Here is a 21,335-nt window from a genome sequence, read left to right as displayed (position 1 = left end):
TAGATAGATAGATAGATAGGTCTCCAAAGACGTATATACGTATACATGTGTATCTACATGAAGCAGTACATACATGTATGTGTTTCGACAGATGTATGTACTAGATGAAACGATATGCTTGCGTCTTCACCGAGTATGGCATCCCTCAAGATGGGGAATGACTTAAAAAGCAGAAGGAAAGACACGAACGAGAGCAGAGAGAGGGATTTCTTAGTCGACAGAGGAAGAGAGAGAGCTTACTTTCGAACAATGCGATCATCTGTAGGGACAGCAGCACGCAGATTTGAAGCCTTTTTCTCTATTTCAAGTCGATTCAAGATCTCCTGATGTTTCTTTATAGTGGATTCAATTTCGATGCTGCGAGCATCGATTTCCCCCGTAAACTCCGAGACGGCTGCAACACCAGTAGGAGCCGCTCCTGATACGGGCCCGAAGTAGATGTGTGTCTTCTTCTGAGAATTGTCCCCGCTCATGCCGGATGAAGAATTTCTTCCTCCTCCGTCTGACGAGAGCTGATTCTGTGGCGGCATTTTCCACTTACAAGAAAGAAAGGGAAGAAGAGAGAAAGCAGAATACGAACTGATGGAAAAGTATGGAGAATGAACTCAAGAAGGCGTCCGATCGATCAGCCAGAATGGCACCGGGGGGTAACAGGAGGAAGACGGCGTAATGATGTTTCAGGTGTATGTACACCGCAAACAAGAAACAGGAGAAGATGAGGTGCCAGTCCCGCAAAGTTCGAGAAACAAGCGCTATGAACGTAGCTGAGGACAATCATGATAGAAAGGAGAAGATGTCAAGCTGAATGAAGAAGAAAGAAGTGTAGGAAACATGCAGTTCCAAGTCACACAAGTATGAGGAGTCCAGGGGGAGAGGGCTTGCGTTGAGAGAGAAGTAGTGTATTCCACTGAGCGGAGAGACGCAATGCGGATGACAGTTAACGAACTAGCTGGGAAAGGCTACGAATATGTTTCCTAAGAAAAGGTGTCTATTCCAACGAAACGGTCAGATTCCAAAGAAACTTCTCCCTTCGTCTGTCTCTCTCCCGACGACATGTTATGAGATTTTTTGTGAAACAGAGAGTAAGCTAACGCCGCCGACCCCCTTATGCTATGCGTCACGTAACTAAGCGCGACCTGTTACGGGTTGAGATTTCAATCAAGATCTTTTCCTCAGTCTAGCGCCACTTCGAAGTGAAATAGAAGGGATAGCGTTAGTTGTACGAAGCATGCAAAAAGAGCGGCAACTTTTCTCCAGAAGTCAGAAGTAAGGAAACCAAGAGCAGTCAGAAAAAGATGTTAAACCACTAGTATAACTCTACATTAGCGAAATGTCCGGATTTCGGGACACAGAGGTCACCAAACGTACAGCAGCGGAGCATCTTCAGTACTCCCTTCTCTCTTTGTATTTGCAAGTCCACATTTAGGTTTACATGCATCTCACCAAGACCATATGTCTGACAGATAACCTGCTGTGACCGTTGTTGTCCCGGCTTTCGTTCACGAGAGTGACGACAGAAAACCGGGAAATCGCGCTGTCGAGGATTCGGCAAGGCAAGGTAAGGAAACACAAGGGGATATCCAAGCCAAGCCCTTGAGACTCTCCGGGCACTCCTGCTAGGGTGTGTGCTGCGTAGGAATTCGAGTGGAACTCCGAGCTACGGCCCGTCTACAGGGAAGAATGTGCTGAAGGCGCTCAATCTCCTCTCTCGTTCTATAATATTCCCGTCCCCGAAAGTAAGAGTGGCCATGTAATAGGAGCGCCCCTCGCCCCACGCTGCGACGGCTGGTCTGCCATCCCAGCATGTGCCAGACAAGTGTGGCGTGCAGGGCATGCTGGTATGAGAAACGTTTCTCCAATCGTTACTGCCTTCTCGGGAGATCTGGTCTTTTGCAGGCTCGGCTGTAGTGTCTGTCGGGTGGTGGCGACCCGGGTGTAAGCGAGCCGGAGAACACACAAGACCAGGCCTTCGACACCCGGTGCGGGTGACGGTGGAGACGGGAGTCCCTCTCTAGGTCTTCTCACGGAAGGCAAGATGAACCGTATCTCTCTGGCATTGATCCGGGAGGATCTGGGTTACGTTTTTACTCAGGGAGTTGGACTTCTTGTTGCGGCTCACGACTTCCCTGCGAGCACCTTCCACGCCGTCCGGGGTCCAAACACCACACACTCGGGACACGAAAGCCAGTGTCTACCCCTGCGACGGCTTCCCCACACGATATGTCTGCCGTCTTCCGTAGTTGTACTTGTGAGCCGCCGATGGCTCTCGTGTGGCAAGTGGTGTGTTGCTGTGCTTGTTTCGTGGAGTGCTGTGTGTGCTGACCGTGAACCGGCGGACAGAAGGATCCGGTGCGTCTCCCGTAGCGTTGCGGACGTGAGTTGTGGGCAAGGAACGGGTAGGTACGGGCTTCTTCGGATTCGTGTTTCATCCATTATAGCCATCTGTAACCTATGCAATAGCACACGTTCCGTTTCTCCGTTCGGCTCCGCACCTGTTTAGCATGAAGACAGAATAGGGGCACAACAGCCTTTACACACGATGTCAACAGTTGAATACGCTACAGACTCACCACGATCACCCAAGGCTTCTTCACCGCTTTTGGAGTAACAGAACCGGAGGGTTACCCTCACCCGTGATGGACAAAGAGATTGCCGTATCCACCAGCCGCAACTAACAAGCACTCAGATCCCGTAGCCACGACAGGAGCTAGTGCTATCAACAACCCCTACCTGGAAAAGGTGGGAGGGCTTCTCTGCGGCGCCGCAAAAAATTGAGGAGCTGACACCGCGTGACCAACGAAGCACCGGTTCCTGTTGCTAAGTGGGCGATACATTCCACTCGGCTTCTCGGGGGCTGTGATTCTGCACCGTGAAGAAGAAAGAAAACCGGAGGTCTCTGGAGGGGAACGGCTGGGTGTGAGCTGTTGACCACCTCGGCAGTACAGCTGCTCCGAGGTCCGCCTAATCCGCATCACCCCTCTGCGCAGACTTTGTTTGTCAGTGTTACTTACCGTGTATGATGAGACGCTAACGAGAGATAGACGACTTTGACGAGGTTACCCACTGCCGAATCGAGTCCGACACCCTCAGTGGGCTTGCTCTATTCTTGCTGGCACTGACGCCGTTTACGAGCTTTGGATTCTGCTTTAGGCGAAGTGCAGCCACTGCGCTCCGGGGAGCCCTCTTACCTTTTCCGGGTAGCATTTGTTGACAGCACAAGCTATATCGTGGCTAGGGGATCTGAGTGCTTGTCAGTTGCGGCTGGTGAATATGCCAGCCTCTTTGGCCGTGGCACGGGAGGCTAACCATCAGTCTAGGCATGAATGTGGATATTACATCATTCGGCGCCCAGATCTGACGGGGCAACAACCCCACACTGGCGGTGAGATGGTGTCGTCCCAGGATTACTACCGACGGCTCGTAGGTGATTTCCAGACTGCAACTGTGCCTCAGCCACACGGCCGTCTTTTTGTGGGTGCGAACGTTGCTTTTCGTGTGCGTGTATCGTTCTTCCGGTTTCCAGACGTTACAATGACTCGCAAACCAGCTTGCAGGTGGGGACTCGCAACCGCACGGGCCGAATCTGAGTTAATCATCCTCCTCAGCAAGCCACCCCCCCACCGCGAGCCTGCTCCGAGAGCCGGGGTGTGCTCCTCTCGATGAGATCACCCTCGTACCGTGGCCAGCCGCTGGGTATCCGGAGAAGTCAAGCGAAGTCAAGCTGCCGTGCACAGCGGCCCTGGCCGGTCGTGTAATTGCCACCACAGCCGGAAAAGGAAAGAAGTACGGATCGCTGGTTTTCAACAAAGAATTCTTCGCAACTGGGAGTGTTTAACTTCTACACTTTCATGTTGGCACTGCGGGCGGCTGAGCCGTTTGCCGAGTCGGTGGAGCTGTTTGCCAGGTGTCGCTGTACTTTGTGTGGGTCGCATGTAGGATGACGGGAGCTACCCGCAAGGCAGGGGAACGACGTCGCGCATGCCGTAGCTGCGCAGAAATTCCTGCCGGCGGCTATGCCGGGCCCGAGCATCGATAGCGGCTAGGTCCCCCTGTGATGTTTCGATGCTGGTGAGTATCGATGTACGAGCATCCGGCGCATTTCGTATGGCGAGTGGTAGAGCCTTCTTTCTATTGGTTTCTGTTTGTTGGCTTCGGCTAGTCTCGATCCCGAGAGAAATTTTTTCTATAGAAACCGGAGGACTGCATCATTGATTTGACAGGAGAAGTCTTTGATATCGCGTCAGCCCGCCGTCGCCTTACTCGTCCGTTGTTGTCAGTGACGCGCGCCGCTGTTCTTAGCTTCGTGACCGACTGGCTAGATTGGTTGGGGACGCTTTTTGATGACGGAGTAAGGTAGCGTCGAGTGTCAATTCTTCAAAGGAAGTGACTTCGTTTGTTTTCCCTCTTTTTTCCCTCCTGGTCTTCGTTTAACTTCACCAACATGGCGATCATTACATCCCCGTTTGTTGTTGTTCCACAGCAGGTCACCGTAACTCAGCCGGCAACAGTGACGGTTCAGCAGCCTGCACTTTGCGTCACAACAACTCCCGTATATAACGTTTACATTCCTGCTCCTCCTCCTCCTAAGGTGACTGTCGTCACTCCGCCACCACCTACTATTGTCACAACGACGGCGCCGCCGCCAATGGTGGTGTGTCCGCCTTCTCCCGTGTACTACATCGGGTAGAATTTCTCGGCGAAGCCGGTCGCCTCTGCGTGTGAGTAAGAATGAACGGAAAACTTCACAGCTCATGGCAGCTGCCAACCAGGGGAGCCGGTGGCCGGCGAAATGAACTTTGTTCTTTGTGATTGGAATGTACGGAGGCCGTCATACCGGGACACAGCAGCAGCAGCGGACCGTTACCGGAATGCAGTAAAAGGCGTCGTGAACTTCCATGATATTTTCGTACGCATGTTTTCGATTCGGGAGGCATTCATTTTGTTGTAGAGCCGATTTCTTTCCCTTGTTAGTGGAGACACTTGGGTTTCATTTTCTTGGATCGTGACCGGTGGAAGAGGGTAATAGCCACTGCTGTTGTTCAAATTCAGTAGTTGTTTTCCTCAGCTTAGGGACGGGTGCAGTTCGGTTCAGGTAGCTCAGGAAAGAGAGTCATCCCGCATGCGCCATGATGAGCTTGCGTCGGTGACTGCACGTTTTCAGTGTGGTTGTCTGTTAGATTCGTTTGCGTGTGAATGACGAAGAGGGAGTTTCTCTGTAAAATTCCTCGCGCTCTTCCGTTGTAGTGTCCAGGGCCAAGGCGCGCCTTACCAAGTTTTTTCATCTTGTTCAAAAACCAACTCCTCTCATTAAGCTGTATGTCCCTTTTGAAAGAAACTGTGGTGCTGGAGTGAGTCGACTTCTTGGCGCTTGTACGTGTTTTGACCGCGGTGTTCTGCCCAGCGCTTCTCTCGGATGCACAGAATCTTCGGAGTGTCCCGAGGATGATGACACAGGTTGCGTCTGTACTTTGAGGCGGTGGTCGGTTAGCTCAGCCCAGTCACCGATCTGATTGGAGCGATAATCGGCGCATATGCTGTGTGGCAGTCGAGAACTCCCCACAAGCAATGCAGGTGTTTTCATATGACCGCATTAGTTGGGCACACGCAGGACGACACGGTGGCGACAGGAATTCGAGTGTCAGTAGATTGTCTCAAGTGGTAAAAAAAGTTATGCCTCGCACAGCTGGGACAAGGTAGCGTGTAATCAGAAGACTGGTCGGCTCCTGCTCCGAAGTACCGATGCACTATAACGAAAGTCGATTTCGACTCTACTGCTGGGCAGTCACCGAATGGCTCCGATCGAGATCGCCCGTTCCTGGCCTGCTGGCCCGGGTTCCGGCGATTACTCATGCACCTCTCTGAGACCAGTTTCAGTTCTGTAGGAGACTTCGTTTAGCCTTGCGCTTTCTTGGGCTAGCTTGTTCGTTGGGCAGCACTCGCTCAGGCTCCGGAGCCGTTGACGAGTACCCGTCTTTCCGGGAGTCTGTTCCCTTTTGCTTTCTTCCGACGCCTGCTCTTTTCTACGAATTCCAAATCGGGGGCTCGCCACGCCGAGCGTTTTGCTGTGCGGCGTATGCGAAGTGTTGGTTGGCCGACGCAAAACTGGCATCGACCACTCGAAACCCTTTTAGTAACCAAATGTGGTGTAGATGGTGGAGAGCCGACCTCCGCCGTCCTTCTTAGCCGAGCTGAAAAGTGGACACCGACCAAAGTAGGTTCTCATCTGAACTCTGTACGGGGATCGATTCAGTTTTGCGTTAGCCAGACAACACTTAAGGTGAAGTCCTGCGTCTGCCAAAGTGACTCCAGGAGGATGCTTCTCGCTGTCGTGAAATCAGCCTAGTAGTTTCCGTGAGCAGCTGCGTCCGGGTCGTCTCCAAGAGCTTCCGGCCGATGTCCACGCGTTTCATATAAAGAGGTAATCGTGACTAGTGGTACGTGGAGGAGCCCGCTAAGCAAACGGTCCATTCTCTTACAATTCTTCCTTGCTGCCAGGGGCGGTGCCCCATGGCCCCTTGTAGCTGGTGTGTTTTCGATGGTCAGTTCGGTAGTGATCTAGACCTTAACCTGTGACTAAAGGACGCTGTCCATTGCTGATTCTGTCGGAGACAATCGGCTTCCCGTGTGACAAGGTTACGCGAAGATGAGCTGCAACTATCGGCGGAAGCAAAGTTCCGTAGCGACCTGCTGAATCTACGCCACTGCACAAGCTTGGCGCACAACGTCTAATTCCTGTGTCGCGCCAAACACGTGGTCTAGAAACCTTACCCAGATGGCGACCCTGCAGCATTGTTCTCTCTCCTGGGATTGAATGTCCACTGTGGCCCTGTCGGCTCGTCTTTTGTGTTATACGTGCCTGCATACAAAGCAAAGAGCGGGGAAGACTTTGTCGTATGTTCTTTTTCTCCTGGGAAACGCCGGGATCGCATCGCTCCAGTTCGCATGACGCCAGACAACCTTCACGCCCCATATTTACTTGCAGGACCACAAAAAGCATTCGCTACATGCTCAGCAAGCGCTCCTACAACGGAGGCTTAGACTCGGGAAGCCCTAAGTAGAGGCATCCGCTGTACGGTCCCTGAATATTCGGCGGCCAGTATACATTGATGTGTGTTCCCGGCAGTTCGTGGGCTGGATCAAAGCATTTAAGCGATGAACGGACGCCCAGGCATTCCACGGGGTTATCTCTTTCACCTGGTCCTGGAGTCGCGGTGATGCGAGCAAGCGGGCTGCGCTGGGAGCTCCCGAAGCCCCATTGGGGCGAGTCGTCACCTCGGCGTGGGTCGTAAGTGCACGGGCCTGACGAAATCGGAGCCGACAGCAGAAGTTAGTTTGAAAGCCCCAACAATGATAGTTGACCCGTGTGGCTGGCATCTGTGTGTTTAGCGGGGGACCGCTTCCGGCAAGACACGGTGAGGGGCAAGTCTCCGTGCAGGTACTGAGGGGCATGTTTCGCCTACAAATGGACGCCTACCTCACTGGACCGGCATTCGGCGTGCTCGTAAAGAGAAAGACCAGATAGTTACCGGAACACGCATCTCAACTGTCTGTGACCCGCCAACGGCACCGCGAAACAGGTGGATAGCCTCCTCCCCTGTGCATCACCGTGTCGTAGTCCCCTCGCATGACTACAGCGGCCAGCTTCCGGGTGATCGATGAGTGTTGCAGCCTAAGAGATAAAAATCTGCCGGAGTGGTCATTGGTGAAGTCTCCACGTTACTGGCACAGCTACTCTCTCAAGAATACCTGGAGTATCTTGTTTAGGGATGTTCCACTCAATTCTCTTCTGCGTCCCTAAAGAAAACCTGGTGCAACAAAAGGAAGACGCCTTGACAGAACCCGGAAAGTCCACGACCCAGGAACTATTTCTTATGGACACCTAGCTGAAGGGCCAGTCAGGGGAAGATGAACTTCGACAGGCCTGTGAAGGGCGACTTCGGCGAGAGTGATGCACATCTTTAAGTGGGATGTGAGCCCCCTGGTCAGCTTGAAGCGTCTGCACGGAACACTGCAAGCTGCACCAACAGTCTGCAGGCATACAAGCCAGCCGTCAGTGGGGTCGCACTCCGGATGCTACCCACTGACAGCTAGCAGCTGTCCCGAGTGGCCTTACTTGGCCCCGTCTCCGATATGGCTTGGAATATTGTACGTTCCTGGGGCTGGACCGTCTTTTTTTGTGCAGAAACCTCGAGCACCTCCCCCAGCGAGACTGCATCAAGACGCAGTAAGTTGAAGAGGCAACTCTGGACAACCGCACTTGACTGTTCAAATCGCTGGATTCAGAAACGATGACAGGTGAGCCAGCCACACTGTTGACTCGTCAGTACCGTCCCGGTTCCAGAGAAAAGGGCAGCACAAAGCGTTAGCAGGGAGAGGGTGGCCGGCCAGAGTGTTCTGCACTTGTCAGGGTAACTTCGGAGCAGAGAAGTTCCGGCTTGATTCCGGCGGTCTTCCGACCTGATAACCGTACCTCCACGCCGGCGCTTGTCTTCTTGGGCTTTTTTCTGCGTTGTACTGTCCGGGGCCTGGCACCGAATTTACGAAGTTGACGCCCCGCTTCTGGCTTCCGAAAGACCACTGTGGACTTTTGGGACTGGAAATGACCCCTTCGGTCCGGTAAGTACCTGGTCCAGGGGTTGTCATTGCTCCCAGTCGGAGTGCCGGCGTCTTGATCCCGAAACTGAAGGCAATAGCCGACTTCTGCACGGCGCCGTCTTTGGAAACCGTTCTTCCGACGTCCTTGGGACGCCACGCGCTCACGCCAATCAAAGAACCTAACCTAACGTGTTGTAGTCAACTGCGGATGGCAGCGCTGGTCCGGACTGATTCCAGGCACGGTGGCTTCCCGAGTTCTCGCAGCCCGGGAGATACACGTCAACGTCTTTTCAGGGCGACAGGGAGAAACGCCACCCACATGCAGGTGAAGAATCTGAGCCAATTTTGAAGTCCGAGTGGCTAGTGTGCGCTGGGCGCGCGGCACGCGTGTAATCAGGGTTGCGGTCAGAAGAGGACACGGTGCTCTAGAGGTTCGCGTTTCCCCGCCGCATGTAGGAGAGAAGTCAAGTGAGTTGCTCACAATGTTTCAAGAAGGACAGAGCGGCCCGGGTGAAGCTAGTTTGTCACTGCACAGTCACTAGTAGAACTTCCGGAGCGTGCGTGACCCGCCGAGAACAGCCTCTCACACCTGTACTTTCCTGAATCTTTCTCCGGCCTCGCCGGGTTGTACGCGCCTGGACCCGGACTACTATCCCTCTTCCTTGTCTCAGAACGGCCCCCCATAGAATACTGGGGACCCTCCTGCAGCTTGGTGGGGAGTGTGTAACTGCCTGGACCAGGGACGTTGGCCTTCATTGCTCCGGCACCGCCAGCTCGGCTGCCAGTCCCCATGCTGTCAGCGGGAATAGACACACAAAGAAACGCACCGTTAGACATCGGTTTTCTAGCCGCCTTTGAGGTCTATACACAGAAGAGGCTGCACCGTGACACGACTGCAGAGGCCGAGTCGTTTTCTCTACTGTCCTTCAGAATGTGTATCCGGGCGGTTCACGATCTAGGTCATGGACGAATAACTTCCTCGAGTTCGCAGAAAGCGGACTCGTCAGAGGTTTCCAGCATATCGGCCGTGGCATTTAAATGCGCATCACAGTCAAGTTGTAGCCGGTGTCTAGGTGCAGCGCAACCTCCGCTCTTCGTAAAACACTGGAGGCCCATGAGTGCGCGCCTGGTTTCAGCAACAAGGACTGCCTGCGACTGAGGTGACCGAGTTGGCTGAATGGCGTTCGGTCTGGAGACACCAGAGCGTTCTTTTCCCGGAGGTTGCCAGCTGTCCAGACTGAACACTTTAAGGGTTGTGTTTTCCAAAGGCCTGGCACACACGCCGGACCGGTACCCACTCACGTACTCTACGTTTTTATGCACTATCGTGGCCATCCTCACGAGTGCGTGAGGACTCATAGACAGTTCGAAACCAAGGCCGTAGATATCTGGCAGCTCGGCCTACCCCCACTGTGGCGCCGACTCTCCGAGGTAGGATGGATTGTACGCCCCTGGGCCTGGGGTGTTTGGAGCAGAGACTGTTTTTCGCTGTCCAGTTCCGAGCCCGTACGCAGGAGCGCCAGACTGTAACTTGATTTCATAAGCTCCAGGACCTGGGAATGCATCAAGCTTGGCTGGCGGCTTGCGGCCAGGCATGGACCACTGAGGCGCATTTCTGGCGTACTGCTTGTTCGGATCGTACGCACCAGGACCAGGGGAACGGTATGCCACCGCCTTTCCCCGGGTTTCGCTGCCGAAGCTGGGCAGGCAACAGAGGAGATTCAGGGCTGGTCGTTAGAGTTATCTAGAGCTTTGAGGCGGCCGTTTTCCAGACCGGAAAATTGAACGGAACCTGGAGGACCGCGACGGGAGAAAGCGTGTTTCCCGTTGCGTGTGTCTGTGCAACCGCTCCGCACGGAATCCACGTATGATCGCTCCCGCACCGAGAATGCAGAGCACAGTCTGTAAAACACTCACCAGTCACGGCGGTCTTACGACTACACACAGTCCGGGAGCTGTTGCACACCAGCTTCAGGTGTCATAGAGTAGCATGTGACACCTAAAGCTGGTATGCGCCACCTCCCGTGTTGTGTGTAGTACTGTGTGCGGCGCGCTCGGCTTCTACTGCCGACTCGCCAGTCAACGGAGAAAAGTTGAATCTTATCAGAGGAGTTGCCTGGTGCTTCAAATAGAGATGTGGCTCTCATGACAGTGAGCTGGAAGAGGGCTGAGCGATGTGGACAGTAAAAAGTGCATTCGCGAGGTCAGCGGGGGCGACCTTTCCAGGGGAGTCGTCAGACAGCTACACACCAGCAGTCGAAGGCGCACGGAGCTGGCCTGGGGTGCTGGTGGCTCTTTTCTTCAGAGGCCTACAAGTGTCTTCTCCGATACGTGCGTGTCCCACACAATCGCGGGGGACTATCTGCGGCTTAAATATAAAAAAAAGTTGCGGTTGCTGGCGAGATCCGAGGCAGGGTAATACATTTGCCAAGCGGACCACCGTGCAGCTCGTACAGAGTGCTTTTACCCGCCAAGGAAGCATGCATATCAGAGCCGAAAGTTGTACGTATATGTACGTATATGTCTGACGCCATCTGAACTCGGAAAACCTTTTCACTTTCCGTCGGCCCCTCACCCGTAGCTTGGGGCCGAAGGACTGGAGGGCCGATTCGAAGGCTCGTACGCTCCGGGACCGGGTGTCGCGCTGGCAGAAGTGGGTCGTGGACGCCCCCCGAATGACCACTTCGGGCCGGCGCGCACATTAGAGAGCGTCGTCAAGTAATGATCGCTGACTCTCTCCATTATGAAGAAGCGCCAGCGCTGCCAGAGGCAGTGAAATTACTAGCGGCACAGTTGCCCGCGATGGAGAAAGCTCGATCCTTACAGGACGAGGCAGAACGGCGGGCTTACATGAGCGTATAGCCCTGCAGTAGGGTGAGCAAAGGCCCAGGAGTAGTGGAACTTATTGCCGATGATAACAAGGAGTACAAAGCAAACGCATTGTCGAGCAGGCGGAGCCACCTCCTGGCATGTAGGGCGGCTCCGGATGCTGGGAGGCTAGGCGAGACGCTGGTCCAGCGAGCTACCGGGTAGCACGTTCCATCGAGCTTCCTGTCACGAGCGCGGACACGCGTCACACACGCCACAAGCCAGCAGTGATTCCACACTGGGAAAAAGCGGAGCACAATGGACAGCCAAAGTAAAACAAGGGCTGGGCTTGAGCACGCCTGTGGGGCAGTTGCTCAAAAACCGCCCCAGGGAAAAGCCCCGTTGTCCTCGCATCTGCTGCATGCCACGGTGAGTAATCGCCACTCTCCGTGTACACGTGTAAAGCGAGAAAGCTAATTCCAGGCGTGATGAGCCAATCTCTTCGGGCTCTTACTGCGTCGCCAGCTGAAACGCAGCATCGCATGTGTATAGCTTGCTTCCTTGCACTGTGGCTGCCTAGAAATAGGCGCGCGTTGGCTGGTGGTTACTCGTTATAGAATGACGTAGTCAGTCACAGCCTTGTTTTACTGGAGGTTGTAAATAAGCGTCTCCGCACCGTCCCGTGTCCAGCTGAGAAGAGCTAAGCCACCTGGCGCGGAAGCCGTAACCATCGGCCCCATCTTGTCCGTCCACGGTCATAGCGGACTCTCTGACCCGCTGTGACCCCACACACTACCACATGAAACGGAATCTCGCCCATGACGGCCGCTTTGTCCGCCGTTTACGGACGTCCGCGTCTGACAGATCGCCCTGCTGCTTTTCGCCCATCGCACCAGCGGTACTGTGCTACACACCAAAGCGGCTCAGACCTGCTAGCCGCTATGCAACACTGCTGATGAACTCTCCGGAGATCGTGCCCCGGTGTCGTGCGGTGCTGGGGCTCCCAGTCCTTACACAGCAAGGTGTACGGCGTGAGGCGCTCGGAAAGGCGGGCTCAGCGTCTCATCGCTAACCGCAGCGGACAAGCAACTTTCCCAACAACGGCGTTGAAGACAGTGGCTCCATAAAGTCACTGGCAGGGGCGTCTGCCTGGCAGTCGAGGGTCCTTCAAGTATTCTTTGAAAGCGGAAGGGACAATGCCTGTCGTGCAAAGTGAGGACCGCCTGCCAAAACAATGCCAGCCGTCCCGATTCCGGGCATGTTTTTTCAGGAAACGGGGTGGGAACTGTGCCCAGTTGTGGAAGACCGAAGCTGCGTTCACTATTCTCACACGATTTTTGTGCGGACAGGGTCAGGATCCTGTTCGCAGGGCAGGCAGCGTGGGGCCGCTCAAAGGTGCCCAGCCAAGCCGCATTACTGTCCTCGTTTCTCGTTGGGCCATCGCAGTAGGCGGGGTTCGCGTTAGGGGGATAGGGGCACCGTGTGGAGTTCAGATTGTGGGTCGTTTAACGGAAGACTGCAGGTGTCGTGCTTAGACAAAGCGACTAGGCCTCCTCTGCACCCACCCGGAAACACGTGGCAGTTCTTCACTGCCCTGAACCGCTTACCCACTGTGTCTGGAGAACTGGTGTTGTTTCCGTCAAGCAGGTGCCGCAGCTTGCATGGTGGCAGAGCACGCGAGCGACGCGATCGTAACAGCTGGTCCTTTCGAAGGAAAGGACCAGCTTGTCGCGAGGACGAAGAGCTATGCGGCTTTCCCTGATCCCTGCGGCACCTCCATGTGTGCTTTGTGGTGTGCTTCAGTTCGTGGGGTTGTGGAGCACGTGCTTCAGCTTCCCCTCCAATACCCCGGACCGCACCATGAATCGCAACGTAAGCCTTCAGCAAAGAGATGAGCAGATCAACGCTTTCGTCTTCCACGCGATACGGTCTTTGTGAGGGCAAACTTGCACAGGACAAGCGCCACGGGTATGGCTGTGGTGAAGTGCCCCCCACCGCTCACCTTCCACGCAAGATGAGAGAAGCCGACTATCCCGGCGCGGCTGTACTGTCCGTAGATGTGTCCCGGTTTCTGTCCGTCGCTGAGCACCCATTCTGCTGCTTTAGACGCCCCCGCCGTCGGACGGTTTCCGGGCAGGCTGACGCAGCCAAGGAGAATGGCACTGACGACTAGCGCGGGACAGAGAATGCACAAAAACTACCTGGAATCTGTATCTTGTGGCCGCGCAGCGCGAGCGGCAGAAGACCTGGCCCCCACGGATCCGACTCGCCAACTCTTGTTAATTTGGGACGCCATGTGCGACTACGTCTCCGAGCAGCTACAGCAAGCTAAAGGAGTGACCATCAAAGATTTCGGTGCGTCACGTAACAAAAACATGGTGCTAGCCCCCATCTGGGGAAGAGGAGACGGCCAGGAGGTGCAGCCCCAGGAGTGCAATGAATGCCTTCTTGTTGTATAGTCGGTGGAAATAAGAAGGTACAGACTGTCAGCAGTGCTCACCGGAATCCTCGAGGGGCCCGTGGTAAAGTAGATGGGCTTTGATGTAAGTACCTTTTGGATTGTCCTGGTAGCCTGAGCGACCTGGCTGACGGATCTTCTGGCCACTTGAATGCAACTAGGGCACTACCAACAAAAAGAAACATCGCCCAGCACACCCGGCGAAGGAACGTACTGCGTCTCCGTTGGCACTTCCGAAGCACGCCAGCAGCCTGCGCTTCCATATCTGAGGCAGCTCAAGGGCGAAAAGAGGTCCCCTCACTCTCATAGGCAGTTGGATTCCTCAGGCCTCCAGTGAAACTTCTACTGCATGGACCCGTGTGGATTTAATTGATACATTTTTTTTTTCAACCGAAGAGTCGTTGGTTCAAAGCCAGCCTGCAGAGAAGTTGTCTTGTCCTTCAACGGTTCCCCTGCAGGATCGTTCATCTTTGAACGTGGCATCGCCGTTACATCGCCGAGGGTTCCAGAACTCGGACATGTCGGACGCGAAAAAGAGGTTGTCTTCCCTAGGTTTCTTTTGGCCGAGTCTCTCAGACAAGAGCTAACAAGACAAGATACAAAGGAAGACATTCGAAGGCAACACATCTCGGGGTCTGTTTTTCAGACCAAAAAAATGACGTAGGCCAGAATGTGTTGTCGTCACTGTCTTGAAAGAATGCTCAGCAATTTCATTCCCACCACCAACTGACTGATCACCTCCTCTGGCTCAAGCGACCGACACCGGAGAGCTTTCCAGGTACAACTAGGATATAGAGATTTGCATGTCCAGAAAACCCATAATGGCTGCGAAACAACGAACTATAACCTGAGAGTGCCTTTGAGGCCTTAAGGTCTTGTTTACCATACATTCCCCGTTTTCGTCGGCATGATCGAGAGGTTCACAGTTCCATTCGCTAGCAATTAAGTAGTCTCGCACAACGAACTGCCACCTGCCCATCAGGCGTGGCCCCTGTCGTCGGGTTTGAGAGTTTCCAAGCGCTGGTGGTGGCCAGGGGCAGAACGAGTTTTTACTGTTGCAAGGAAACAACAAAAAAAATAACGATTGTTTTTGACGTGCTTCGAAGCCAGTTTCGAGACGATAGCGTCTGAGGAGTACCGTCTCGGAAGCCGCAAGTTATCACATTTTGAGCAAGCAACTCATTCAAATTGTCGCACTCGAGTCACCTGATGCGCAGTGACTTTGGGAGGTTCATTGCATTCCTCTCTTCATCCGTCTCATGAAAGACATAAATAGCCTGATTTCAGCATTGCGTCCGGGCATCGCTTTCGCGCGGATCGCCACACTTTCTCAGCTGTGGTCTATCCGGACAACCCTTGGTGCTGGATCCGCTTGCGGGAAGTGCAATCGCTTCTGCACTGTTTTTCTTTTGTTTTGCAGTGCTCTCAACCCGGTGCCAATAGCAGCCGGTTGCTACATGCGACAAGATGTCGTTGCTTCAGGCCTCGCTGCCATCTTCCGAGCTATAACTGAACTTGGTAAAGGCTCACAGCCTGGACGGACAGACCTGTTGAGCTGATGTTGTCCCGGCGTGGAAAACGACCACGGCATAGAGCGTGCATGAGAGACGGTACTACTTGATGCCACAGGCCTCCGCTTGGGTACTCCGTACTGTTCAGCGGTACCAGGGTTCCTCGCAAGAGCGTCATCCCGCGCTCCATGTTTCCAGAGGACAGCGCTGACACGTCGCAAACGCAGCGATATCACGCTTTCATTCTATGCGGGATCCGCTGTGCTTCAATGTGCTAAAGGTTGACCTATGTGTGCCGTCGTGGCACCTCGAAAGAACTCCTCTTCCCGGTTGTTTACGGACTCTTTGCAGTTAGGACGAACTACGACTTAGAGATAGACATGAAGTTCGCGGTGATACGAATAGTCAATAAAAGGCTGAGGTGTGCTTTCTCGAAAGTTATCCGAGCAGCTGCCCAAGTGAGTTTCCGCCCGCACAAGGCGAGGTTCTCATGAGGAGCCCTGCACCGCACACCCGCAGGACGAGAGAAGCCGGCTGCTGCTCTCCCTTTCCTTCCTCCCGAGTATTCGCTGTATGCCCAGATCTACCATGACCCGCACGGATCCTGTCCTACACGCACAGTCTGCCCTGGAAGTTTCCTCTCCAGCAGTCTTGACTCGTGTCTTCCGTAGCTCGAGTCTGACACGCTGGCTACGGAGAACACGAAAGCGGGGAAGTCGCTCGAGTAAAGTGTTCAAGAACGGTGGTGTCCCATGCTTCTTGTCAATCGGCCGCAGAGTACAACGGATGCAGGGCCGTTCCGAGACAGTCTACCGGTATCGAAACGCTGGCGAGAGTCTCACTTGTCCAAGTCCATGGTTGAATATCTCGGTGACCCATCGCCAACAAGCATGACCGAGAGGCGACGGAAGACCGACATTCTTGCTAACACTGATCTCGTTTCGATTTCTTCAGTGTCATATTCATCCCGACCCTAAGGCGGGCGTTCGGTTTCATGGCTTCCTGCGCCTTTGTACGGTGTAACCGGTCTCGGCCCTCGTTGCTCCCCGCACATGCGTAGCTGAGAACTGTGACTGACATCGCGCCGATACGCGTCCTAACTACATCACTGAACTGTTCACTGTCCGCTTCACTGAACCATCGCCCAAAGGAGCTTCAGCGACGCCGCGAAGCTTTTTCCTCTATCGGTGCAGGCGCATATTGCAGTTGATTCGCCTCGCAGGACAGAAGGCTATTTTTCACTCGCTTCCTGCACCCGACGGATCTCGGAGCGTATGACGCCATCGGCGTCTTAAATTACACACGCTTTATTAACCCTGTCCGGCCAGCCAGTATTCCAAAGGAGGTTGCCGATTTAGCAAATGCCGGCACGTTCACGTCCGGATCCACTCAAAGGATACTGCATAAAAGGATCACAATCCTGCCCGTTTCTTCGCCTTCAAGAAGATACGAAACCGGGAAACTGAACCTTTCTTCAACAACACTCCACTCGTTGTCTACAGAAGCCTCGCCTTCCCAGCTTGCTGCCGTAACGTGCTCAACAAAGTGAATTTACAAGGGTGCTTCTTCCATCCTCACCTACATGCGCAGCTTCTAGTTGTTGGCACCTCCTCCTTGGCCTCCTTGAGGGCCCACTGACGCCTGCGGGCGACGTTGTGGGTTCTCGCGCACCTTTCGCTGTTCTACCGAGCGGACACGGACGACACGTGAGTGAATCGCACACGAAACGCAGTAGCACTGCTTGATGTACAGCTTGGGAAGGGTGTAGGCTGTACGCAGACAAACAAAACAAAGCCCGGAGCGAAAGCAGGCATGAGTATTTCATTTCCGGCAGTCGACGTCTGAGCCCGGATGTACGACGCCTTGCTGTCAGGATCTGTCCGCGCGGCATCATGACACGAAGTGAACACGCTCGAACGCCTAATCTGGAGGAACGAGCCTAGGCCGGTGATGTCAGCCTGTTTGCACCTTCCGACTACAACTGTATGCAACGGGCAAACTGCACAATCCCCGTCGAGAGATCACACATGAGGGCAGAACTGCCAGCCTCAAGTTTATGTGGCACGGCCACTGTTCCGACAGTCCTTGAACAGTAAAACACACTAGGACCCGACATTCTCATTCGAGGTTAACTGAGGATTCCCGAAACACACACCGACGAGCAACACCATTCAGTGAGTCGTTTCGAGGAGAAATGCTACTGCCACACCCACCGAAAAAAGGGGGAAACACGTTCGTCTGTTTCAAGGAGTGGCCGGAAATGAGCCACCTGCCCACACACTGCTACGTCCCGTAGCGTGTCCACAACTGTGAAGCCGGACCCGTATCACGCAGTGTGATCCAAATTGCGCCAGGAAAATACCAGAGCAAACGTGGCATGCAACCTGACGTGATGTCTTTCATTCATGAGAGCGAAGGTGGCGGAGTGTCTCCCAGCTCTGTCTGCCCGAGGTACAGCGAGGTCTATGCCCACTCGCATAGGTACTGCAACTCCCTATCGGACTTCTAGCCCACTTCCAGACTGACAGTACCCAGTACCACCAAACTGTTATTCCCTCTTACGGGCTGCTGCTCCCCGTTGCTCTCTGCTCTTCCCCTCAACAAAACGAAGAAATGGACGACGGGCGAAGGATCTCTTAAACCATGGCTCCCCACGGCTTACTTGTGTATACGGAAGCCTCTCGGAGATCCCTTTGGGAGGAAGCGTCGACAATATTCCTAACATTGAACCGCTTAATCGCCTTGTCCTTTGGGCAAGCGCGTCCGCAGTTGCTGCAGCGGACAACGGCCGAGTGTCCTCGGCCGTGCTTCGCCCTCCCTCCGTTTCGCCTCTTGGTCGGCATTTTCCCGTACCGATAAGCTGCGAACAGAGAGGAACAACTTGAGAGAAAAAAGCGAAAAAAGCACTTGAAATTCTCCCGGAACCGTCGCCTTTTCCCTATCCCATGCATACGCTCACACCATGCAGTGGGCCGTCCATTCTTGCAGTGTGGGGGCGGTCGCGGTTGGTTGACTCCACTGGCCGCCCGAGAACTAGGTAGATAATACATTGCATGCACACACTTGAACAGGAAATCCTCGCCAAGCCAACTTCCCGACTATAAACCGGAGAAAAACCGAGCGGCATGCTAAAAAACGAAAGCAATTGACCGACTAACTCACTCAAAGAGCACTAACTCTCGACGTCTTCGTAGTAGACCCGCTTACTGTCCTTTTTCAACGGACGACTTCCTTGCTTGTTCATTTTGCGGATCTTTTCTTGCCTAGCATTGACAAATGCATTGATCAGGCAGACTAGTAGAGATATCACACACCTGCGTTAGATAACGGAGAACTTATTCCTGTCGTTGGCAGTAGACGGCGATTGTGTGCCACAAGGAGATTCTTAGCAGGACTCCGTCCTTGGAACAAGAGTCACCAGTCTCTTTGGGCTGGCCGCTGTATAGTTTCTCAGTGCTTCGGTTTCTTGCTCTACATCTTTTAGCTCAAGCTTATTTTTATCTTGATGTGTGTCGAGAGATAGACTGTGTGTGAAAAGCTAGTCGGGGTTTTCTGGATGTACACGGGGCTACCCACGGCATTTCACTGTGGCTTCTCTTTTGCTATCTTCTGCATCAATGCGATTCTCTCGTTCCTCTTCCTTTTGTTTGGCTCCTTTCTTTTTCACAAAGCCTCCTCCTCCTCTTTCGTGGATAAAACACAGTCCTTCTTCTTGCTTCAAGAACTTCTCAACGGCTTCTTCATTCCCGCTGTTCCCCTCAATATCACCTTCAACTCATCGTCCTCTTCTTCAAACTTCTGACGGCGAACAACCTCAAGTCCTTTTATCTTCCTCCTCTTTTCTATCTTTTCCGAGTCTCTCCCGTTCTACCTCCAGTTTCTCTCCACTTCTCCGGTCTTCCCTTCTATCGTCGCCGCGGAATACCGCGCAAAGAAGCGCGCAGGCCGATTGGCTGAGCAAAACTTCCAGGAGAACCATGGCAACTGAAAAGACAGACAACAAGGGACCTATTGTACCTTACGACCCTGAGAATGTCTTCAAGAAGATCATCGAGGGAAAGATTCCCTGTCATAAGGTGACACGAAAAATTCTTTCGTTCACTTCATCTCTTACCATCTGGACTCTCTGATAGAAGCAATTGATCCCTCTTGGTTTCTCTGCAGTAGTTCAGTTCATCAGTTCTTTTCCGAATGATTTGAAGGAAGAAGTTTCTCATTATTCGTCCCTACTCTTGATAGCTCTTCGTTCTCTTTTATCAAGGCCACGAGGCGACTACTACACTCGGGCGTCCGTCGCCATCTATGACGACTCACAATCCCTTGCCCTTCAAACAAAGCTCACTAACTCTGCATAACAGACAGAGAGAGATACATACCTACATAAAGATGTATCTAAACACAAAAATGCCTATCTCTGTATGGTTTCACCCGTGTATGAACTCAACTAAGCACGCGAGTATATCTTGCTTCCCCTGGATACTTCCCTACACGAGGGGCTCTTCATGCTTGTACATCAGACAGGTCCGTATACTATTCTGACATACACATACATCCATGTCTATATATATGAATATATACCCATGTATGCATATATGTGTGTAGACATACATCTGTATGGTGTATGAAGACGGACCGGCTGCGTTGTTTTCCGGTCTGTGCTGAGTTCAGATTTTCGAGACGGAGCACGTCATAGCCATTCTTGATGCCTTCCCAGCTGTAGAGGGACATTCTCTCTTAATTCCAAAGAAAGAAGTGTCCTCGATTTTCGAGTTAGATGAACAGACAGCTGCGAATGTCTATAAAGAACTCCCGAGACTCTGCAAGGCTGTCCAGAAGGTATGTCTTTCTCTGCCTGGGCTTCCCCAAACGAGGAAAGCAAAAGAGTGAATTTCTCGTCTCGAAGAAAATCCTAACTCTGGTTTACAGTTGCACTCATGTACATTCTCAGGTCTAGAAGACGGAACCTTTTCCAGCATTTCGTCTATCAATAGAACCTCCTGGTCCTATGTTAGAGAATTAGGGGATGCGCGCGAGTTTCTTATGAAGATGTGAAGACAGAGAGAGAACACGAGGAGGTAGACAGACAGGTAGACAGACAGATACTCCATAGAGAGTCAAGAGGAAGTCTCGCGAAGACCCGCGATTTATGATAAAACACACAGAGCGTACAGGTAGGTGTGCTTTCTGCAAGATCTGTATGTCTTCTCATCTTTTCATGTCCTCGTAGAGATTTCTATGCCTGGACCTGTGTATACATACCTGTCAGTGCAGTCAGGTAGATAGCTATACATTACTTCTGCTCGTCACCTGCAAACCTACACCTCTCTCTCTCATATGTATGCGTATACACACGTATCTGTACAGATGGATAGTGTATATCTATGCCTCTCAATATCTATGGCAAAGGTTTGTGACTTCTATCCATGTGCAGATGACAGAACGACCTTCTTCTCAGATAATCTCTATCAAAGGAAATGGGAGGAAGAAGTGTGTATATGCATTCTTTCCTTTCTCTTCTGACTCTCCTACAGGCGACAGGATGTGATGGCATCAACGTCCTTCAGAACAACGGAAGAGCCGCTGGTCAAGTCGTCTTCCATGCACACATGCATATTGTTCCTCGCTTTCAAGATGATAAACTCTTCAAGCAATTCGCGAGTTCGAAAGATATGATTAGCTCTGAAGATGCCAAGAATATCTTAACAAAGATCCAAGCAAATCTTTAAGGAAGAGGGAGAAAACGAAGCACAGCGAGGGGGGGGGAGAGGAAGGAGTTGTCTTCTCTCTCTCTTGGATGGAAAGAAGAAGAAGTAGGCGCAAAAGAAGATGTTCTGAGAAAGGATGCTTATCATCATGGAAGAAAGACGAGCAGAGAAAGCTGAAGAAACATGATGAATGAGACAGGATGAAGATGGAGGTTGTAGTTGTTGTCGAAGGACTCAAGAAAGATCAACTTTCTCTCT

At 52.9% G+C, this 21,335-nt stretch overlaps 6 protein-coding genes across 6 annotated transcripts in view; 3 read left to right on the top strand and 3 right to left on the bottom strand.

The window, feature by feature from the left end:
- The window catches only part of CSUI_002597 (wd g-beta repeat-containing protein), a 5,957-nt gene extending 4,804 nt beyond the window's left edge, over positions 1-1,153 (bottom strand). Inside the window, exon 1 of the mRNA XM_068062797.1 lies at positions 241-1,153. Within this exon, the coding sequence (XP_067925232.1) occupies positions 241-530 (290 nt within the window). The 5' untranslated portion in view covers positions 531-1,153. The remainder of the gene's footprint in view (positions 1-240) is intronic.
- A 2,926-nt stretch (positions 1,154-4,079) lies between these two features.
- On the top strand, positions 4,080-6,211 carry CSUI_002596 (uncharacterized protein). The gene has a single exon (XM_068062796.1). The coding sequence runs from the start codon at positions 4,442-4,444 to the stop codon at positions 4,685-4,687; it is 246 nt and encodes an 81-aa protein (XP_067925231.1). The 5' UTR covers positions 4,080-4,441; the 3' UTR covers positions 4,688-6,211.
- A 553-nt stretch (positions 6,212-6,764) lies between these two features.
- On the bottom strand, positions 6,765-11,355 carry CSUI_002595 (h-shippo 1; the record flags this gene model as incomplete). The annotated part of the gene is made up of 8 exons (XM_068062795.1): positions 11,171-11,355; positions 10,001-10,294; positions 9,185-9,388; positions 8,471-8,680; positions 8,114-8,209; positions 7,747-7,805; positions 7,195-7,299; positions 6,765-6,856 (listed from the first exon to the last, which is right to left on the bottom strand). Exons 1-8 carry the CDS (start codon positions 11,335-11,337, stop codon positions 6,765-6,767), a joined length of 1,227 nt encoding a protein of 408 aa, XP_067925230.1. The 5' UTR covers positions 11,338-11,355.
- Positions 11,356-13,050: 1,695 nt separating this feature from the next.
- CSUI_002594 (uncharacterized protein) lies at positions 13,051-16,349 on the top strand (the record flags this gene model as incomplete). The annotated part of the gene is made up of 6 exons (XM_068062794.1): positions 13,051-13,275; positions 13,633-13,758; positions 14,320-14,521; positions 15,282-15,379; positions 15,724-15,830; positions 16,149-16,349. Exons 1-6 carry the CDS (start codon positions 13,065-13,067, stop codon positions 16,347-16,349), a joined length of 945 nt encoding a protein of 314 aa, XP_067925229.1. The 5' UTR covers positions 13,051-13,064.
- A 505-nt stretch (positions 16,350-16,854) lies between these two features.
- CSUI_002593 (40s ribosomal protein) lies at positions 16,855-19,115 on the bottom strand. Its single transcript, XM_068062793.1, has 2 exons — positions 18,035-19,115; positions 16,855-17,141 (listed from the first exon to the last, which is right to left on the bottom strand). The coding sequence occupies exons 1-2, from the start codon at positions 18,420-18,422 to the stop codon at positions 16,966-16,968; spliced, it is 564 nt and encodes a 187-aa protein (XP_067925228.1). The 5' UTR covers positions 18,423-19,115; the 3' UTR covers positions 16,855-16,965.
- Positions 19,044-21,098, top strand: CSUI_002592 (hit domain-containing; the record flags this gene model as incomplete). The annotated part of the gene is made up of 3 exons (XM_068062792.1): positions 19,044-19,448; positions 20,041-20,208; positions 20,904-21,098. Coding segments are annotated over 3 exons (768 nt in total), but the record flags the coding sequence as incomplete, so codon positions are not given.
- Between the last annotated feature and the right edge of the window lie 237 nt (positions 21,099-21,335).

The sequence above is a fragment of the Cystoisospora suis genome (genome assembly GCF_002600585.1).
Source record: "Cystoisospora suis strain Wien I chromosome Unknown contig_1080, whole genome shotgun sequence".
NCBI classification, from domain to species: Eukaryota; Apicomplexa; class Conoidasida; order Eucoccidiorida; family Sarcocystidae; genus Cystoisospora; species Cystoisospora suis.
This window is presented reverse-complemented; position numbering and strand designations above follow the sequence as displayed.

Excerpts from the sequence above, each read along its gene's own strand:
- CSUI_002596 (XM_068062796.1), top strand. The coding sequence starts at position 4,442 with ATGGCGATCATTACATCCCCGTTTGTTGTTGTTCCACAGCAGGTCACC.
- CSUI_002593 (XM_068062793.1), bottom strand. The coding sequence starts at position 18,422 with ATGTATTATCTACCTAGTTCTCGGGCGGCCAGTGGAGTCAACCAACCG. Across the intron at positions 17,142-18,034 it reads AGAGGCTTCCGTATACACAA|CCTACACCCTTCCCAAGCTG; the intron begins GTAAGCCGTGGG and ends GTCTGCGTACAG.